This window comes from Haplochromis burtoni, unplaced genomic scaffold (assembly GCF_018398535.1).
Source record: "Haplochromis burtoni strain Fernald_Lab_line unplaced genomic scaffold, NCSU_Asbu1 Contig_47, whole genome shotgun sequence".
NCBI classification, from domain to species: Eukaryota; Metazoa; Chordata; class Actinopteri; order Cichliformes; family Cichlidae; genus Haplochromis; species Haplochromis burtoni.
Genome location: NW_024582408.1, coordinates 1,149,523 through 1,167,747, shown reverse-complemented (window position 1 = coordinate 1,167,747; position 18,225 = coordinate 1,149,523). Strand labels below are relative to the sequence as shown.

The 18,225-nt window shown below is 39.8% G+C and overlaps 1 protein-coding gene across 1 annotated transcript; it reads left to right on the top strand.

The window, feature by feature from the left end:
* The first annotated feature begins 261 nt into the window (after positions 1-261).
* On the top strand, positions 262-793 carry ripply2 (ripply transcriptional repressor 2). The gene is made up of 3 exons (XM_005921656.1): positions 262-381; positions 473-543; positions 631-793. The coding sequence occupies exons 1-3, from the start codon at positions 262-264 to the stop codon at positions 791-793; spliced, it is 354 nt and encodes a 117-aa protein (XP_005921718.1).
* Positions 794-18,225: the final 17,432 nt, after the last annotated feature.

Below are 18,225 nucleotides of genomic sequence, written 5' to 3'. Positions count from 1 at the left end.
TTACTGATACAGTTTTAAATAGATTACTATCAGGCAGTTTAAAAAAAAATCTTCATGCAAAATTAAACCAGAAGGTGACCAAATGACCATAGTTTGTTGAAGTGTGACTTCGCACCTTATCACCGTGGCGCATGGAAACACTTGGGGACGCGTCAAAACGCAATTTGGCACGGGTTTCCAGGGCCTGATAAAAAGACGGTTCCTGTCCGCTTCCCCACATCCTCACAACACTTTACGAAGAGCTGACCACCACAAGGAGCCATGGAGACCTGCGCTAACAAGAGTGGGCTATCGTCTGTTTCTAACGGAGGCAATTCGAGCCAGCAGTCCGAGTTGTGGAGGCCATGGTTTCGAAATGAGGATAACAATGTCCGACACAAGGTAAGTTTTGCACGTTCAAGTTTGTATTTTTGAAATCCAAACACGCACTGCTTACTTGACAGAAAGACTAAATAAATCTCTTTGTTTTTAGAATCTTTCAAACCATGGAGACCTCAGTGGCGCAAAAGATCCGAAAACACCTCAAGTGATCCATCCAGTCAAGTAAGTGGAGCTTTATTAATTAAGGCATCGTTGAATAAAAGAGTAAAGTCTACAAATATAAAAACATCAATTGCTTTTTGTTCTAAGGTTGTACTGGCCAAAATCGAGATGCTTTGATTACCTGTACCGGGACGCAGAAATACTCCTTCGCAACTATCCAGTCCAAGCAGCAATCTGCACCTACGAAGACTCCAGCAGCGACGAAGACAACGATGATGACGAGGAGGAGGTTGAAAAGGAGAGGAACTAAATGTCTTCGTGAACTTTGAAGAATGTTGCATGCTGTCATATTGGACAATATTTATATATATATATATCTTTTAAATTATTCCTGTAATTATATGTAAATAGTTCAAATACCAGTTACCAAGCTTAAGTTATTCCTTTCACATTTCTACCTCCTTTGTATTTTATAATAAAATGCAGGAAATAAATTTCGTTATCTGGAGTTTATTTGCTTTAAATAATCACTGCACGCTCACACACAAATTAAGCATTCAGCGCTGCATTGATTGACTGAAGTGTTCAAGGGAAAATGAGAGGTTCTCCAGTAGACTGTGACATTTTCCATTCGAAAGATATCAGGTTGATTTTATGCAAGTGCAGAACTTGTTTGGGCCTTTCTTACTTACTGTATTTATTTATGGCACTGAAACATCTAAAACCTCACATGAATATATCCTACAAGTCACTCCAAATGTATGCAGATCCCTTAATTAGACGTTGTAGCAGAGCTTTTTCTTTCCATATTTGCATTCACTTTACTGGCTATAACCGCTTTCTTTCCACTGAACATCCCTTTTCCCACGGATAAGTGCAGGGTGTTAAACGTACCATTTCCTGTGCAGTGTCGCGTGAAGCGCGGAAACGGTGGGACAGGTGGAGGGCGCAAACCCCTGTCACCAGAGACCATAAAGTTTGGCTGAGACAAACGGAGGTGAAACATTTTAGAAGAAGAAAATGTACTGATAACATTAGCAGAGAATCTGTATTTTATGTGGGCCATCAAAGGACTTCTACCAACTTGTGCGCTGAAGTGCATCAGACCTAACCCATAAAGTCACACGTCCTCCTTGGGATGACACCGCATATTTGGGGAGCAAGCATGAAGCAGGAGGTCGAATCTGACAGGCACGAGGCGAGGAAACAAAAAACTGTTAACATTAGGTTTGCATTTTTTTTTTAAATTAGGCTCTTAGTTTGACTCAGTCAAGCAGGATTTGGGGTGAAAGGGGGAAGTGCTAACAGGCTCATGTGATAATAAACCTTGCAATAGAGAACCACTGTGTTTCATCTGCTCAATGTTTCCCAACCTCTATCCTTATGGACCCCTACTTTACAACAAAAGCATTCATGGACTAGTTGTATTTTCTTAGCTAGAGCTAACCCCTATGATCTTGATTGTTTAAACTGTTGAAAACCAACTAGTGACTGAATTGGTTTGACTGAATGTATGTTCCAGTTCTTGTGCTTGTGCCTACGCTTGCTTTAAAATCATAGAAAGTGTAGGCACAGAAACAACACTGATGTAGAGTGTGTTAACAAGAGCTAGATTAACTCATAGCAAACCTTTACTGGTCCATTATTCCGCCTGCTATTGGTACATTATTGGTGCCCATATAATGCACCATCATTCTATACGTATAGTATCTTGTGTTTTTTCTGGTTATATAACATATATCACCCAGTAAACCAACATGAATTAATAGTGATCTAAGGATAAAAGCCTGTGAACTTAGAGCCATATCAGTTGCCTCTTTAGAGAGTGACATCTCAACCTTTCTTCTAAAATTCCTCTGATGATGTTTATAATAACAATATATCCTTACTGGAATGCAGAAGTGAATGAGTTTATTATTTTAAAGTTATGGTATCAGGTTGTGACTACTGCTTGTAATTGGAGTAAATCCTAAAAGAGTCTTGGGTTTTGGACCACAAAACATATGACATGTCCAAATAATTACATCAGCCAGCAATCATGCGATATAGCAATTAAAGTGACACTTGTCATGTTAAAGTTCTGTTTCACGAGCTTGCTCTACTTTGGATATGATGCAAGTACTATGAGTAGTCTAGTATGGGTTGCTAAAGCCTCAACAACATATCTGCACATTTGAACTGTTGAACTTTTCAAGTCACACCAGTGTTGACCTTTTAAACCGTGCCATGGGAACTTTTTAGATCATCTGTAGGTGTTCTGAAGAGTGCAAAGTTTGCACGCCTTTGTGGTGAGACAAATTTTGGGCTCTTAACTGCACTGGGGGGGATGCATCACCCCAGCACATGTGACATATCATAGACAGACTTCAACGTAGGAATGTTTAATAATTTGCAAAATACTTGTTCGCTGATACTTTAATAGTAGTACAGGCCTCTGATTAATAAAGAAAAAAACTATGGTGTTGTTGGTTCAATAAACCATCACAAAAGGTAAAACAATGACTTTCTAGAGCAAGTGATCACAATCTGAGTCCTGAGCATCAAAATTCATTTTAATGTCTAAATATTCAACTGAGATCATAGATTTTGATGAATTACTGAAGTAATTGTCTGCAACTGTAGGAGCTTTGGGACTTTCCCAGGCATGCGTGGGTGTTAAAGCTACTGGAGTGTCACTTACTTTGGTGTGAAATCTGCTCACATCCAGGAATAAACATAAAACAAGGGAAAGATGTGTGTCCTCGTGAAATTATAGCCAGCTGAATGCTTGGATAATGCAGCTGCAAATATGATAATAAAAAGTAAACTGTTATTTACCATTGAGATTTTGAATGCTGAACATTGCCCAAAACCTAACTCAGCTTTGTAAAGTTTGTTTTATCAGACACATGCTGCTTTTGCATGTGCTGGTGTGAACTTGAGTGTAAAGAATACAAACCTAAGACAGTAATATTCAGTCTCAAGTAGCCACATGTCACAACTGTCACGCACCTTGGTTACAAACAGATGCAACCAGTGACAATGAAACACATAAATATGGAGCGATGGATATCACTTTTACCCCCAGTGCAGTGGCGATTATGGTTATATTCAAATCAGTTCATGTTTGTCTTATATGAAGTCACAAGTTGGTGTTAATCAATCTTCAGTATTCATTACTGTTCAAATATCAATGTATAAATATCAATGGATAATAATTTTGGGAGTTTCTAATGGTATATTGTTGTTTGTATTAGTTCATCTGGTGAGCTTAAGTGGAGGCATGCCCCTGTGAACTCTGACTGCACTGGTGGTGTGATTGTAGACACCTAATGAGGTGATGAAGTGTGACTCGGCCAAGTTGGGACTGATCTTAATCAACCAGCTTCCCACAGGCACACCTTTGTTGGGCTGTGTGAACAGAGGGGTTGCAGTTAGAGATGCATTTTGGTCATTTTGGTTCGTATCTGTTGTTTCGATAGTTCTCTTGTTTGTTCTGTTGCTCGAAGACAGTTAAGCCAGTTATACAAAAAGGGAGCTGTGTGCTCCTGAATATGCACAAGATTGTCTTTGGCAGATTTGTAGACAAGAAGCACCACTGGTGTGGAATAGAAAATGTGATGTATATGAATTAAGGTATGAATTTCACATGGTAAATTCTAGCACAGTTTTTCTTCTCAATGTTTAAGTTGGAGAATGTTAGGAAGGGATGATGTATATGTTTTAGATAAAGAAATTGTTCAAACACATTTCCAAAAACTCTGGCTCAGTTTCTCAAAAATTTTAAAGCACAATCTGAAAGTGTTGAATGCTCAAACCTTCACACATCTCTGTCATTTTTATGTTTCTTTTTTATGTTTAACATTTTTTATGTTTCTGTAATGGTTAATCCACAAGTATGGACATGCTCTTTAATGAAAATTATAATTATTATCGTTATGCTTAAATTTCAGCTTTACCGTTTTACAAAAAAAGCAGAAAATAGTAAAGCATAACATTATGTTTTGATTAAAATGCCAAATTGCTGTTCTATCCATCCATCCATCCATCCAAAGTTTTACTTGTTTTACATAGTAAAAAATGTAGCAAAAGTCAATAATTATATCTGTGTAATATAAACACATTAGGAAACAGTACAGTAAGTGCATATATACAGAACTACAACAAAATAAATATTTAATACTGTCATATGATGTGTAGTAGTATGCTTACATAATCCCCCCCCCCCCCCACACACACACAAATGCTAATTGCCTTCCTCTTCCTCTGTGTTCTTGCTGCTACATCTTCTTGTCTAACACTTGTATAAGTCACTTGAGGCCTCTTTTATGCTCTGACACATGATTAAATTGTTCTTCCAAATATGTTTGAACAGGTGCAACATGACTGAGACTAATTGGTAGTCATGTTATTGCATTTTGAAGGTCAGTGTTTCGAGGTGAACAAAGTGTGTGAAATAATGCAACCAATGCAGACCAATGGAACTGTGCTTGAAGTCGTGCTTATTTGATGGGATTTTCAATATCATCACTCAGATGATACATGAATAAGCAACTTTTAGCTGCTTGCTGATTCTTAATGTGTCACCTTAGCAGGTAGCTGTGAATGTCTGATTTGAGAGCAGATGCCACCCTGATGCAACCCTCTAATGGTTTGTGTCACTTCCTGGGATCAAACCAGGGAGCTTTCCTGTGCTAGGCAAATTGTAAACCACTACACTATAGAGAAACTTTTGCAGATTACACACAACCTTTAGAGAATTGCGTTTCATTATTTGTGTGCATAAAATTGGTAAAAACTCTAATGAACATTTCATTTCATTTTTAGGGGACTGAATGCAATGCAACCCTTAATAATGTAGATAGGCTGCATATATCCTAATGGAGTTTTCAATCTAGTTGGGACGATCATGGCTCAAGAGTTGGCAGTTCGTCTTGTAATTGAAAGCCCCAGCTCGGACAGTCTCGGTCATTGTGTCCTTGGGCAAGACACTTCACCTACCGCCTACTGGTGATGGCCAGAGGGGCCGATGGCGCGATATGGCAGCCTCGCTTCTGTCAGTCTGCCCCAGGGCAGCTGTAGCTACAACTGTAGCTTGCCTCCACCAGTGTGTGAATGTGAGAGTGAATGAAGAGTGGAACTATAAAGCGCTTTGAGGATCTCAAAAAGCGCTATATAAATGCAATGCATTTAGAAAGCTACAAAGCTCAATGTGGGTTTTTGACCAAAAGATGGGGCAAGAGAGTCAAAAGTGAGTCTTCCCCTGGTTTGCAGCACTGCAGTGTAATAGTTCAGTACATCCACTTGGGGGCTGTGTTGTACTTGAGAAGTAATCAGTGAATTTCAGTTATATGATGGAGTAAAATTCAAACTCTATATGTATATAAAAATAGAGTTTTACAGAACGTCCCTCCTGTGATGTTTCTTTGTACATCACTGTACAGATGAATGCATAGGAAAATACTTAACATGTCATTTGTGATGCAGAATCTGCATCTATTAAGAAATGTAATGATATAAATTGTTTATACACTGGAATAGATCATTATATCATTCTGGAAGTTTAATTTCTGGAAATACTGAATATTTTCTATTTCCTGCTGCTGAGATAAAATATATGGATACATTGTCAGGGGTTTCTGCTTTAGCCGGCAAAGGTAAATAACTGATTTCTACTCACAGTGGAATAAAAAAAAATATTTCTATAACTCCAATTTTCAAAGTAAAGCAATAATAAACTAATAACAGCAGTTTTCCTTAAAAAAATGATGTAAAGAGGACACACGTGTCATGAAGCAGGAGAAACACACAGACTGGGCAGCAGTTTTCCACAAGCTAAAGCATAGATCTGTCAATGAAGTGAACCCCTTAGTAGCTACATATATCTCTGCTGAGTGAAATAAACCAAAGAGTTGCTCTGGTTCTTCTCGCCCCACGAACATGCTGGCTCACACTGCTATCTAAGAGAAAAGGCAGTTGTGCTTTTCTGTAGCCTGTTATCCCACCCACCTCTTAAATAGTTAGTTTGGTCTTCCGTCTCTGAGATGTGTGCAGTGGAGATAATTACAATTTCAGTAACGTTTGTCAGGTGATTACCTCATAATCCCCTATTTCATTTGATAAGTCACGCATTGATTTAACTCAGAGTTGGACCTAATGGAGTATCTTTTCCACCGCTACAGTGATTTGTATGCTGGGGCGAAAGGACAACGGCAGATTGGAGGCAGAAAAACAGGCGCTCGCCGTTCCCGTTCACTCGGTAGCTTGTGAAAGATGAACGAGGAGAGAGAAGGCAGGTTTAATCACAGCAACACGAATGCAACCAGTAAATCACTGCTGTGGCTGATACAGTAACATGTGCTGGTTAGAACACTCCCTCTCACATAAACGCTCCCTGTTTCTCTCTCTCTCTCTTTTTTTTTTTTAAATTTTGTCTTCTTGCAGGCAGGGAGGGGGGATGGGGAGATGAAAATGCTGGATGAGAGATAAGACAAGTGAAGGGAAAAGAGACCTGCTTGGTATTCACCTGTCTCTCTGGATCAATAAAGGTAATTTGGGCTGATTCCTCCCTGTAGGCCTCTTAGCAGACAGAAGGGGAGAGGGGTCAGCCACTGCTGAGCTGCAGGGAGCTAGAATAACTTAGAAACACACTCTGCAAATTACTGCCCCTGTTTGAGAATCTCTCATTCAGCTATTCCTCTACCATGACAAGAGCTGCACTGTGATACAGAGTCCTCCAGGTAAATGTGGGCTAACTGGATGTATAAAAGGCTATGCTGCCCAGACGTTCTGTATACCCTTGTGTTAGTGGTGTTTGCACTGTGGCTAAAACTGTATGGGCAAGCTGTAATGTTCCCAGAAAAGGCTGAAAAGTAACCCCACCTTTACCTTTATCCTAACCGTAACCCTCACCAGAAAAAAAAGAGAGGGAAACCAAAAGTTTCGTCATGACTATCGGTTTTCACATTTAAGACTTTGTGAAAGCTGTGATTCCAAGCAAACAGTTCAAAGAGGGGTTATGATACCCATAAAGAAGATGGGTTTTTGGAGGCCAGAGCTGGGTGTTCAGATTCACAGGTCAAGGCTCATAAATTACTATGAAAACAGGGGTGTCAGGTAGCTACACAAAGAGTGACCAGTCCTGTTAAATCAAGATTTAAAATCAGAGTGATTTTCATTTTTTGATTACATGCCATGTATTCCTTTCTCCTTGCTGCCGTGATCTACTGTAAACCTAACAGATTGATTTTTTTTTTCCACATTCCTGATCACAACCTCTACCTTTCACTATCTTAGGGCTGCAGCAGATCTCATCAGTTGGTTATAGGCATGGAGGTTCTCGTCCGTCATGTGGGGTCACCAGCCTGAGAGGAATGCTCCATGTCATGGATGTCAGGAGAGGAAGGGGTTTCCCGAGGGATACAATACCCAACAAAGTGTACTGCACTTCTGGCCAGTCATTGGTGCTTGTCCTGCTTGTATTGTGGATTTCATCAAAGCGCACAGGTGTGCATTGCACTGACACACACGCACATATATCTGTCCTCATGTCTGTCTCTTAAATTTACACACGTGGGTAACACACTGATCTTATCTTGAGTCCGCATGTTCCTAAGCGCATGTATTTGCTCATACATATACCCCGCCCACACTGCTTCCTATGAAAAAGATGAAATGGTGATTCCAGGCTGTACAAAAAAGGTTTTTACTGCATGTTGATTGCAGAGGAACAGAGGTGAAACTGGTTGTAGTTTGTACTTATGCTTTAGTAGGTCAGGCCTTTTGAATTTTCATGCACATAATTGGGGAGAAGAATGGGAGTCCACAAACCATTCCCATGTTTTGATCCTGAAAGGTGTCCTGCAGCCTGGAAAACATTTTCTGAAGGGATCCGGTTTGTAGGACTGAAGTTGTCCTTTAATGCAAGGTGTCAGAAAAAAGTGTCAATCAAAACTCTGCGATGACAACTATTGCCGAAATTTGATTAATGGTCTCCTTTTGCTTTCCACATCTTACTGTCAAACTTCAATTATCTTTCTAGATCATTAATTGCTTCTTGAGGAAGCACATATTGATAGTCCATCATGTGCGGAACTGTTTGAGGCCGACTTAGCTGACAAGTCATTTCCATTCTAGTACCCTGACCTAATCACCATATCCTATTATCATTCACACGAAAACACTAATTACAAAGGCAGGGTGAACCTGATTTATGCTAATGGAAACGTGAATATGCCACGGATGCATTAATCTAGAGTATAGGACCCTGTGCTGGTGTTAACTGTGATTAGCATGTGATTACCATAGCATGGGTTATATCTACTGGAAGCCCTGCTTCTGATGGGCTTGAGAAAATCTCTCTACTCACTGGCTGTGAATGAGACTGTGACTCTTCACGACAAGAGGAAATAATAATAATAATAAAACAAAATTGACAATTTTGATTGTTTTACACTAAACAAAAACATCTAAATTCTAGCAAGGCAATTTTCTTTTTTAGAATGAGTGTAACAGCCCAAGTGATTTCAGTGACAGATTGTTCAGACAGTTGGATTATATTAAAAAAGGGTTATACATCTGATGATATACCTATCTGAGTTCTTGCTTCACACCAGCACAAGGTCAGCCACTGGAATCTTTTATGGTGCTGGCAGAAGTTCCAGTGAAGGCTGTTTAGTAACCTAGGCTATTTAAAACCCAAACTTCTTTTGAATATAAAGAAAGTTCTGTTTTATAAGTAAACTGACGTTCAAAATTTTGAGTCTGGCAGTAGGTTTTTACTTTTTGTTACAGTGAGGACTATCTCACTGTAGCACACAGTGTCACTCTGTGTGTGACACTATCTCAGTTTCCTCCCTACTAACGATATTAAAGTTTAAAAATTAGTTTTATTTCCTCAAACAAGATAAGTGGATTTGTTAGACTGTTTTCACTTGGGGATCAATACAAATTTAGTTCTCTAGTCTAGTCAGACTGATTTTGATTTTTGATTTTTTCAGTGCCTTAAAAGGTGCCTATAAATAAAATGTGACATTTATAGCAGGAGGTGTGTATGTGTATATAGGCTTTGCTGAAAGCTGTTTTCAATCATGAATTTGCAGATACTGTGTATGCAAGATCACTCACTGCATCGTATTCCATGGTTTTGGACAAAAAACAAATTTGTGGCAAAATAAGTTATATTAGGCTTTTTTTTTAAAAAACAATTTGTTGATAAATTAATTGCTGGATAACTAGATACCATATAGTGTATTATTATGGTCTAGTATAGGTTGGATTAGAAGTGATTTCACATGATTGTTGTCTATAAATGAGACATAGAGATGTGTTGAATTAAGCACTTGCAGAGGTGTCTCCCAGTAGTAGTCCTCTGTTACCATCTGTTCCTGCAGACAGTCTGTTCTATGCAGCTTCCAACAGAAAGGAGGATGCGTTTGTTTTGGGATCCACATGAGCACAAAGAAGGGGGCCCATTCTTTGATTCCCGCTTTGATCCTTCCATTGAGAGGACCCAGCCGTGGCCATCTATCTGCATCCCACGGCTTCTGCCTGCCTCGATCGCTAGTCGGACAGCCGAATCTGGGGGCTAGCAGAGCTGTGTGCCCTGCACATGGCACTCGTAGCATAAGGAGCCTATTGATGAGGCAACAGATTGGCTTTGAGTATACCTGATGGTTATCCCCCACTTCTCTCTGCTGGTCCTCCTCTCTCTTTTTCAACCAACCAAAGACAATCCCTGTGTCTCCCTGCTTTCTAATACAAATTGCCAATGTGTAGTGGATTTAAGAGAGTGGCAGAAGCCATTGTTGGGTAATCTGTACCAAAAAGGAGAGGTGATGTTGAGTGTAGTCCTTTTCTTAGTAAGGATTAGGCTTGGGTTTTCTCTGTTAGCCCTCTTTGGGTGATGTGTTTGGCTTTAGTAGCAGCTTGGCAGAGTCGGAACAACTCTGTGACGGGTACTAAACCCATGTGAGTGTGTACATGTGAGCGTGGGTATGTGTGTGTGAGGACTTTGTACGAGGGTGGATTCATCATTAGCTGAGCAGAGGGTCATCTGGCTTTAATAGGTGTTCTCAGGTGTTGGTTCTGGTGTCTACAGCACTGGTGTTGTTTGCTGTTGGGAATCAGATCCTGGCTTCCCCCTTCCCCCTCCACCTTCCCTCCATTCTGCTTCAGTCCCTCTGCACCCCAGCTAATACCACGCTCATTACGGTGTTATCGATCTGCCTTTGCTGCACACCAAAGGGCAAAGAAGTCCTCTCCTTTCCTTCTCCCTTTTGTCATCCTTTCCCCTCTATACCTTTTTATAATCTGCTCTCTTTTCCCTGTGCCCTTTCCTCTCCGCTGACATCCTACCTACTGCTATTTCCTCATTGGCAATTATATTTCTGCTCAAGGAGATGAAAAAGCTGGAAACTGACACTTTCCGTGTTTTTCTTAGAGGCTTTGTCTTTGTGGTGTTTGTGTCGTATGTCATGTTTGTGAGCAGCAACATAAAGAACATGATTTTAGACACATATAGATCTAAAAAGAAAACACAACTCTCCTCCCACTCCTCTCCCTAGTGTCTCGTGTCTATGGCCAATCCTCTCTCCAAGCCGTCATGCTTGTTGTTCTCGTTTTTTTTTCTCTTTCTTTATCTTGTAGGAGATTTGGTGTCTTGTAAAATAACACCCAATTTATTATACAGAAATCTGCAAAAGTATGCAGCCTTGTGTGGGCTGAAGTATAAACACTGAGAGGTGACTTTGAAGGGGGTCTTGAATTACAGTTCTGTGCAATCTGCACAATCTCCACACTTCAACAGTTTAGTGTACTGTGCAGGGATTACATCTGAAAACAGATTTATTTTCTTACACAGATGCATGTGTTGCATTTGTCATTTGCATTTTTTTTCAGAGGTTATTGCTCATTGGGTTCAAACAAGTCACAAGACATTTTCATATTCTGATTGAGAAGAAACTGTAAGAGGTTAAAAAAAAACTAGCATAATTCTGCTGACTACAGAATACATACAGACAAAATAAGTGTTCATTCTGTTTCCAAATATTTTTCGTTCTCAGTTTTGAACAACATTATTAAGGGACCGTGGCTAAAAGGTTAAGCTAGGGCATGCACTGTCCACTGCAGTGTGCATGTCTGCTTAAAAAAACAAAGTAAATGCAGTCCCTCCTCCCCACCCCAACTCAAAACTTCTTGTGTTAATTTAGCAATTTCCCTTAATATCTGGATAAGTTATTCACCCATGATAATAAGCTCATGCATTCGTCTCCCAACCAGGGGTTTAATAATTAAAATATTTTATCATACATGTGAACAGACATGCACGTCTAAGCATGTTAATTCACCAAACAAGAGCAGACAGAACTGTTACTCGTTACAGTCTGACTCTTATCGAGCAGGGCTGGGGGCCACGCTCCATCAAAACACCCATTTTTGAGGTTTTAAAAAAGTCTCTATGTACTGGAGCTGCACAACATATTTAAGTCTAACAGTTAAGGTAACACGGCCTGTTAAATATAAATGAGCCTACCATGAGCCAAAATATTGAAATCTTTTAACCTAGTTTCCTTCACTGTGAGCTGCTTATGACTATTTGGCAATTTAACTTTACATGTTTATTACAATAATACCAGGTTTCTGCTGCATTTATAAGTTTATAGAAGCAAAATCTGTTTTTGTTGTTGCTATTTTTAATGATAAAACAAGGAATTAAATATCTATTATCTATTCCCATGTGCAGGGTTTTTCCTGCATATAAACATTTTTGGCACCCAACAAAGTTTTGGCTTCACACGCCAGCAAAATTACCAGTAGGTACTGACATTTTTTAGACAGTTTTTTTTTTTTCCAATAATAGGGGCTTAATTTACATTTAAATACAGGCTTAAAATATTTATTAAAGTAACAGGAAAACCTAAAAACAATAGACCTCTGTAAACTCAGGTAGCACAAACTCATTGTCTGAACTACATGCAGACCAATTCTGCTTACATGTGCATGCATAGTCATCTCAAAGGCCCTACCAACTGAGTAATTCTGGTGCTGAAACTCTTTCCTTTTATAAAACTTTTGGTGTGCTTTTGAATTGGTTGGATGCAATGAATCATAGACGTTATAAACAAAAATGTAATTTTTTAAACATATAAACATTGTTCAGTTTCGTGATGATATTCATGTAGTTTTTATGTCAAAGCCACAGGAAGCCACTGGAGATGGGGAACAAGCTGCAGGTTCGAGACCCCTTTGTAGATCCAGTCAAACCAAAAACATGGCAGGAAACCAAATAATGGCTCTCAGCAGGGATGGTATTGATTGATTAAAGTTGAGAATTTGAAAGTATGACAGAATGCCCGAGCATCTTGATGCATTATATTGCATATTACCTGTTGCCTGGTTTTGGTGTTTTTCGTTATTATAGATAAATACATTTTATTGTATATTTTACAGAAATGGTGCAAATTAGTGTATAAAAACACTTTTTTAAATTACTTAAAAAAGCCATATATCCATGTTAGATATTTTTTTTTATGAAATTGCTCACTAAACTTAATTTTTGCACACAATCAGTGCTTTATTCCTAATTTAGAGCAAAATATTATATTATTGCTTTTTACTGTGTTTATGCTTGGCAGGTCTTTCCTTAAAGAACTTCACTTTCTAATCGAATTTATTTGCATTTCTTCTGCTACAGTAACTCAGCAAGGGGTTGTCTGTTGTCTGACCTCACAGCTCGCAGGCTGCACTGCCTCTTTAACCATAATTGCTTGCATACCATATTACAGCATACGTTTTGACTTTGCATTTATATCCTCTTGCACCCTGACTGCATATATTCCTAAATGAGTTCACCCAGTCTTACAGTGTGGTTTGATAATTTAGAACTGTTCTGTGCAGCACTACAGAGGTGGCGTTGGGTCTCTTGCTGTTGCCCAGGTTGGATACCTCTGACCCCCCGCTACCTCTATGTCTTTGTTTCACGGCTGACAGAAGGAGTGCCAAAGCTCCTCCAGCTCGGGTGATTTATGACCAGCAGCTGCTCCTGCAGCCCATGAACCACACAGCTGGGTGTCAGATGTGGTCTTGCTGTAAGAAGAAACTTATCTGGCAATCCAACATCAGTTGAAGGCTGGACATAGAGGGAGTAGGGGTAAAGAGGAGAGAAGACCAAGTGGAAGAAAGATGGACTGGCAGGACAAATTACAGGGAAATAAAAAGGAAGCATTAGGTTTAGAGAAAGTGGAGGACAGTAAAATAGAAAAATAGTGGCAAAAGAAAAAAATGAAAGTTAAAAATAAAAGATTAAAGTGCACGAAGCCTGAAATGTGTAACCGAGGCATCAATTCCTGGTAAAAAGAAAAAGAAAAGAAAAGAATCTGAATGCACCAGCTCTGCTCTGCATTGATTTCTGCTGGTGTAGGGAAAGCAAAATGTTTGTATTATTTCATAAGCCAATTAGCTGCAAGGAGACTCTTCTCCCTGTGTGCCTATTGACCCACAGTCTGTGGCTTCAGCTTTATTGTCTGGGGGGTGCTCTATAAAAGATCAATAACAGGCGAGTGATTGGATTATGGGGTAATCAATGCATTGTACTAATATATAACCAGAGTGATTATAGAGCACTGGCTAGTAAGAGGCCTTAGAGAGCTGTAATGACATCACACTCCCGCTGGCGGTCAGGAGAAAAGTGTGCGTTCAAAGTGAAGTGTGTGTGGATGAAATTATGCATGCGTGTGTATATGTGCAGGTGCATGTCGCAAGTGTACACACGGGTGTGTATTTGTGTGGATGAGTGCAGGGGGTAGCGTGGGGGTAGATGATGGGTTGATTTTCTTGATTCTTCAAACAGCTGAAGAATAGTACTACCAGATGGTGTGTGATAGCTGCTTAGAAGAGGCCATCATCAGATTCCTGCTGTAACATAGTGACAGGGCTTCTGGGTTCATTGCAGCAACATATGTGGGAAATGGGAGAATAATAATAGCTGTGAAAAATAGGCACTACACAACCTCTGCAATCTTATCGCTTAATTGTTTTTGTGTTTTGTTTTTTCTTTTCTCTTTGCCACTTTAATAAAAAAAAGTATGGATTTTATGGGAACGGTTTTGCGTGAGAAAACTGGAGAAAGTATTTCGTCTGAATATAGCGGAGGAAAGCTGTCAGCAAATGTTGCAAAATAGTTCACACAATTCACCTCATTGCATTCATGACCATTTGCTAGGCTTCTAAGAGAGGTCAATCTAAAAAGAACAAAACTATATTCAAGGCTGTTTTTTCCATATGTGTCATGACTCTTATTTTCACAGTATATAATTTTTTCTTCCAACACATTTTTTTTTAATTAAGACAAAAAAAAAAAAGAGAGAAAAGAATCAAAGCTTTGTGACTTTAAATTTTCCTCCAACTCAGAAAGCTTCCAAAATAGTTGAAAGTTAATTAAGTGCACCCAGTTTAAAGTGATGCAGCTACAATCCTGGCTGCAATTAATTGTACCTTTATAAAGATTGCAGTGTTACAGAGGTGAGGATTCAACTGTGATTACTTTGGAGGATGTGGTTTTGTGGGGCTGTTGAAATTCTATATACATAGCATCAGACAAAGAAGCATTTCTGTTATTTAAGTTACCCTCGCTGACAAAAATCTGATGAACAAAAGAATCAGAATAGTTCAGCAACATCACAAACTGCGACCTCCATAAAACAGTTTGAACAAAAAAAATAAGCCTCATAACCATCATTCAGGTCTGATTTATTATCTATGTGTTGCATTAGTTTTCAATGGTTTTAGGTATTTATACCTAATAAAAAGGCAAGCAAAGTACATACATTTTTACAACCCATAAAGCAAAATTACTTTCATCTTTTTCTTGTGAACAAGAACAAAAGGGGAAAAAAACCCTTAAAATATACATGATTTTGTTTGGAAAGCAATCATTTAATTTCTCCTCCTATTCCTAAATATGAAGCCAAATTTGAGAGTTCATAAATAACAGACATTAAAAAAAGCAGCCAGCTGGTAAAGTTGTTCATTGTCTACTCAGCTGAGAGGAGAAACGTGCCTGGCAGGCTAATCTTGTTAGACACTTAACACCAGAATGCCAGAAAGTAATGATGTAATGTTAATGACGAACCTTTTCACAAGTAATTATCTGTGTTTATCAACATGTGTCAGGCCATTTGATATAATTGAGTGAATGATAGCCACCAATCTTGTCACTCCCATTTATAATTTCTTTGATTTGCAGAGTGCTTGTTAAAAGCTTGAGCCACGATGATATCAGCAGAGTGCTCTGCTGCACACTGATGCTGTGTGAGGCGCGCCGCTTTTGTCACGCTTCTTTATCCACCAATTTTGTACCAAAGGACAGAAAAGAAAGTGGCAGAGTGAAAGAGATGTGGTTAAACACCTTAAATCCTATTTAAGGTGTCTTTGTTTGATTTCTTCTTAGCTGCTTTTGTCGCGTGTCTCTTGCTCAAATACGAGACGGAGATCTGGTCAGAGTCTTGCACTGAGGGGAGCTTTGGTAAAGTTCCTGTTTGCTTAAGAGTTTAGGAGGCTTTTGTGTGACAAATTGCAAAGGAGCTTTTAGAGGACATAATGGGACGCAAAATCTTTTAAATGAAAAAGTGCATGCAAAGACAATGAAGAGAAAGAATTAAGAAAAAATGCAAAACTGTTGTGTCACTGCCTTTTTAAACGTAGCTGTCGTCATCTTTCTTTCGTTACTGGTAACCTTAAGCACAGATTTTAATTTGAAATATTTCTGATCACCATATGAAGGACAGTTGTAACACTGTCACAAAATAACACGCCGTGTTCCACATCCTACATTTGTAAATTAAACTTATCTTTATTCAACATGACATGCACGCCCAAATTTATTGTGTCAGACTGGAAACTTTGATGCATGTTCCTCACTGCTGTCATTTTTCCTAGCTGTTTAAGTGTCTGTTTAAAAGCTGCCCTCTCTTCAGTGGGCTTGTCTTTTACCTGTCAGGCCTGTCGAAGGCACTAATCACCCCACAAAGCTGAACGAGCGCACCATGCGCTTGTTAGCCATCGTCCCAATCTTCTGCCACATCCCCCTTTGACATCCGCACAGGCACTTAATTCCCCCCTATTATGTTCTTATGTTTCTATAGCCTCCTAATGAGACAAGAAAGGGGAGTATCAGGTTGTGTCCATTGATGCGACAGGCTCGGCGTGTGTTGAATGCGTGTGAATGCATGTGCCAGTGCTCTGAGCCATCTGCCCATCACAGGAACATGGCGTGTAATAACAGAATCATGACCGTGGAGATCAGGGCCCCGGCAGGGAGCCTTGTATTCATTGAGCTTTAAAGGCAGCCATCCAACACTGATCAGACACGCCCAACTTGTGCCCCCCCCCCCCCCCCCCCCCATCCCAAAGCCTCTTTATGCGTACCCCAAACGCTCATGTACCCCCTGATTCCATCTTTCCATCCGCTTAGGCCTCAGACTCCATGTTGCTAGGGGTGATGCAGTCCTCAGGGTCAGAGGTGCTTGTTGGAGGTGAGGTTCAGACAGTGGGCCCATCTGATAGGACCATCTGGACGAGTGACCTGACATAATTAGTTATTAATTCTTCTTTTGGGAGGGGGGGCCAATGCTCTTACTCATGCTGCTGCTGTTAGCACCAGGATTACGGATGTAACTCGTGTTCTCATCTGCTGGCGAAAAACGATAAAGAGTGACGAACAGATCTGAATAAAAACGCTCTTAAATTTGCTTCAACCAAAAAAAAATATACCTTTAGTCAACCGGCTCGGAGGGGGATCTTGCAGTTTTTATTACTCTCGTTCTTGCAGTTAAATGGCCAAACCTAAGCAATGTTATATCACAGTGTGCTATTTCCAGTCCAGACACAAATGCTTAATCTTTTCTGACAAAAGGATGGCTGTGAATTCAAGAGAAACAAATTGTGAACCTGTCCACTAATCCACCAGTCGCCACAGAACAGCAGGTTTTGGTCTCTGTTGCTTATAGTTTAAGATAAAAAGATAAACCCAACTGGGAGGAGGCAGGAGTAACCAATTTCTTTACCAGCAGAATCCGATAAAGTAGAGCAGAGCACAATGTAGCTGAGGTCTGTTGCATTTTTATTAAGAGCACGCGACTCTGACCTTTTTCACAAAAAATGAAAAAAACAAACAAAAACAGTCCTTTTGCTTTTGTACGATATGTATTACAAAACATAGGAATATCACCAAAATGGAAACATTTTAAAGGTTTGACATAAACGTATGTTTTTCAAACTAAAAATGGACCAAAAGTTGCAATAATAATATCACGATATTGTCATCATTACTTTAACTTTGATTTGGTATTCATTCATTTTGGTATTTTGCTCCAAAAGTCCATCTGGTGTTCAGTTCCTTTGTGTGGAGTGTGTAATGTGACTATCAAGGACTATAGTGGTACGGTGTCAGCAGCGGCCCTTCCTGCTGCTTTGCACTACTACTACTGCCGCCGCTGCTGCTGCTGCTGCAGGGGAATCTCCTCATTGGCATGCAAGCAGTGACTTGGAGCTGTGGAGCACTGGCACCCTCTCTCTAGAGACTCTCTCCTCGCTCTTTCCTTTCCCCTTCTTTCTCCTTGTCCGTCTTCTGCTCTCTCCCTCTTGTCCCCCTCGTGCAGCTGTCACAATATCTGCTCAATACGAGTGCTGGAGGAATCGTAGGAGAAGAGCCGAGCTGATGTGCTGCTTTAGAAGCAGAAGACTTCAAAACAGAATAGCTGAACG

Bases quoted from the DNA above. Each gene is read 5' to 3' on its own strand.
- ripply2 (XM_005921656.1), top strand. From the start codon at position 262: ATGGAGACCTGCGCTAACAAGAGTGGGCTATCGTCTGTTTCTAACGGA. The intron at 382-472 runs GTAAGTTTTGCA...CTTTGTTTTTAG, and splicing joins ATAACAATGTCCGACACAAG to AATCTTTCAAACCATGGAGA. The intron at 544-630 runs GTAAGTGGAGCT...TTTTGTTCTAAG, and splicing joins CAAGTGATCCATCCAGTCAA to GTTGTACTGGCCAAAATCGA.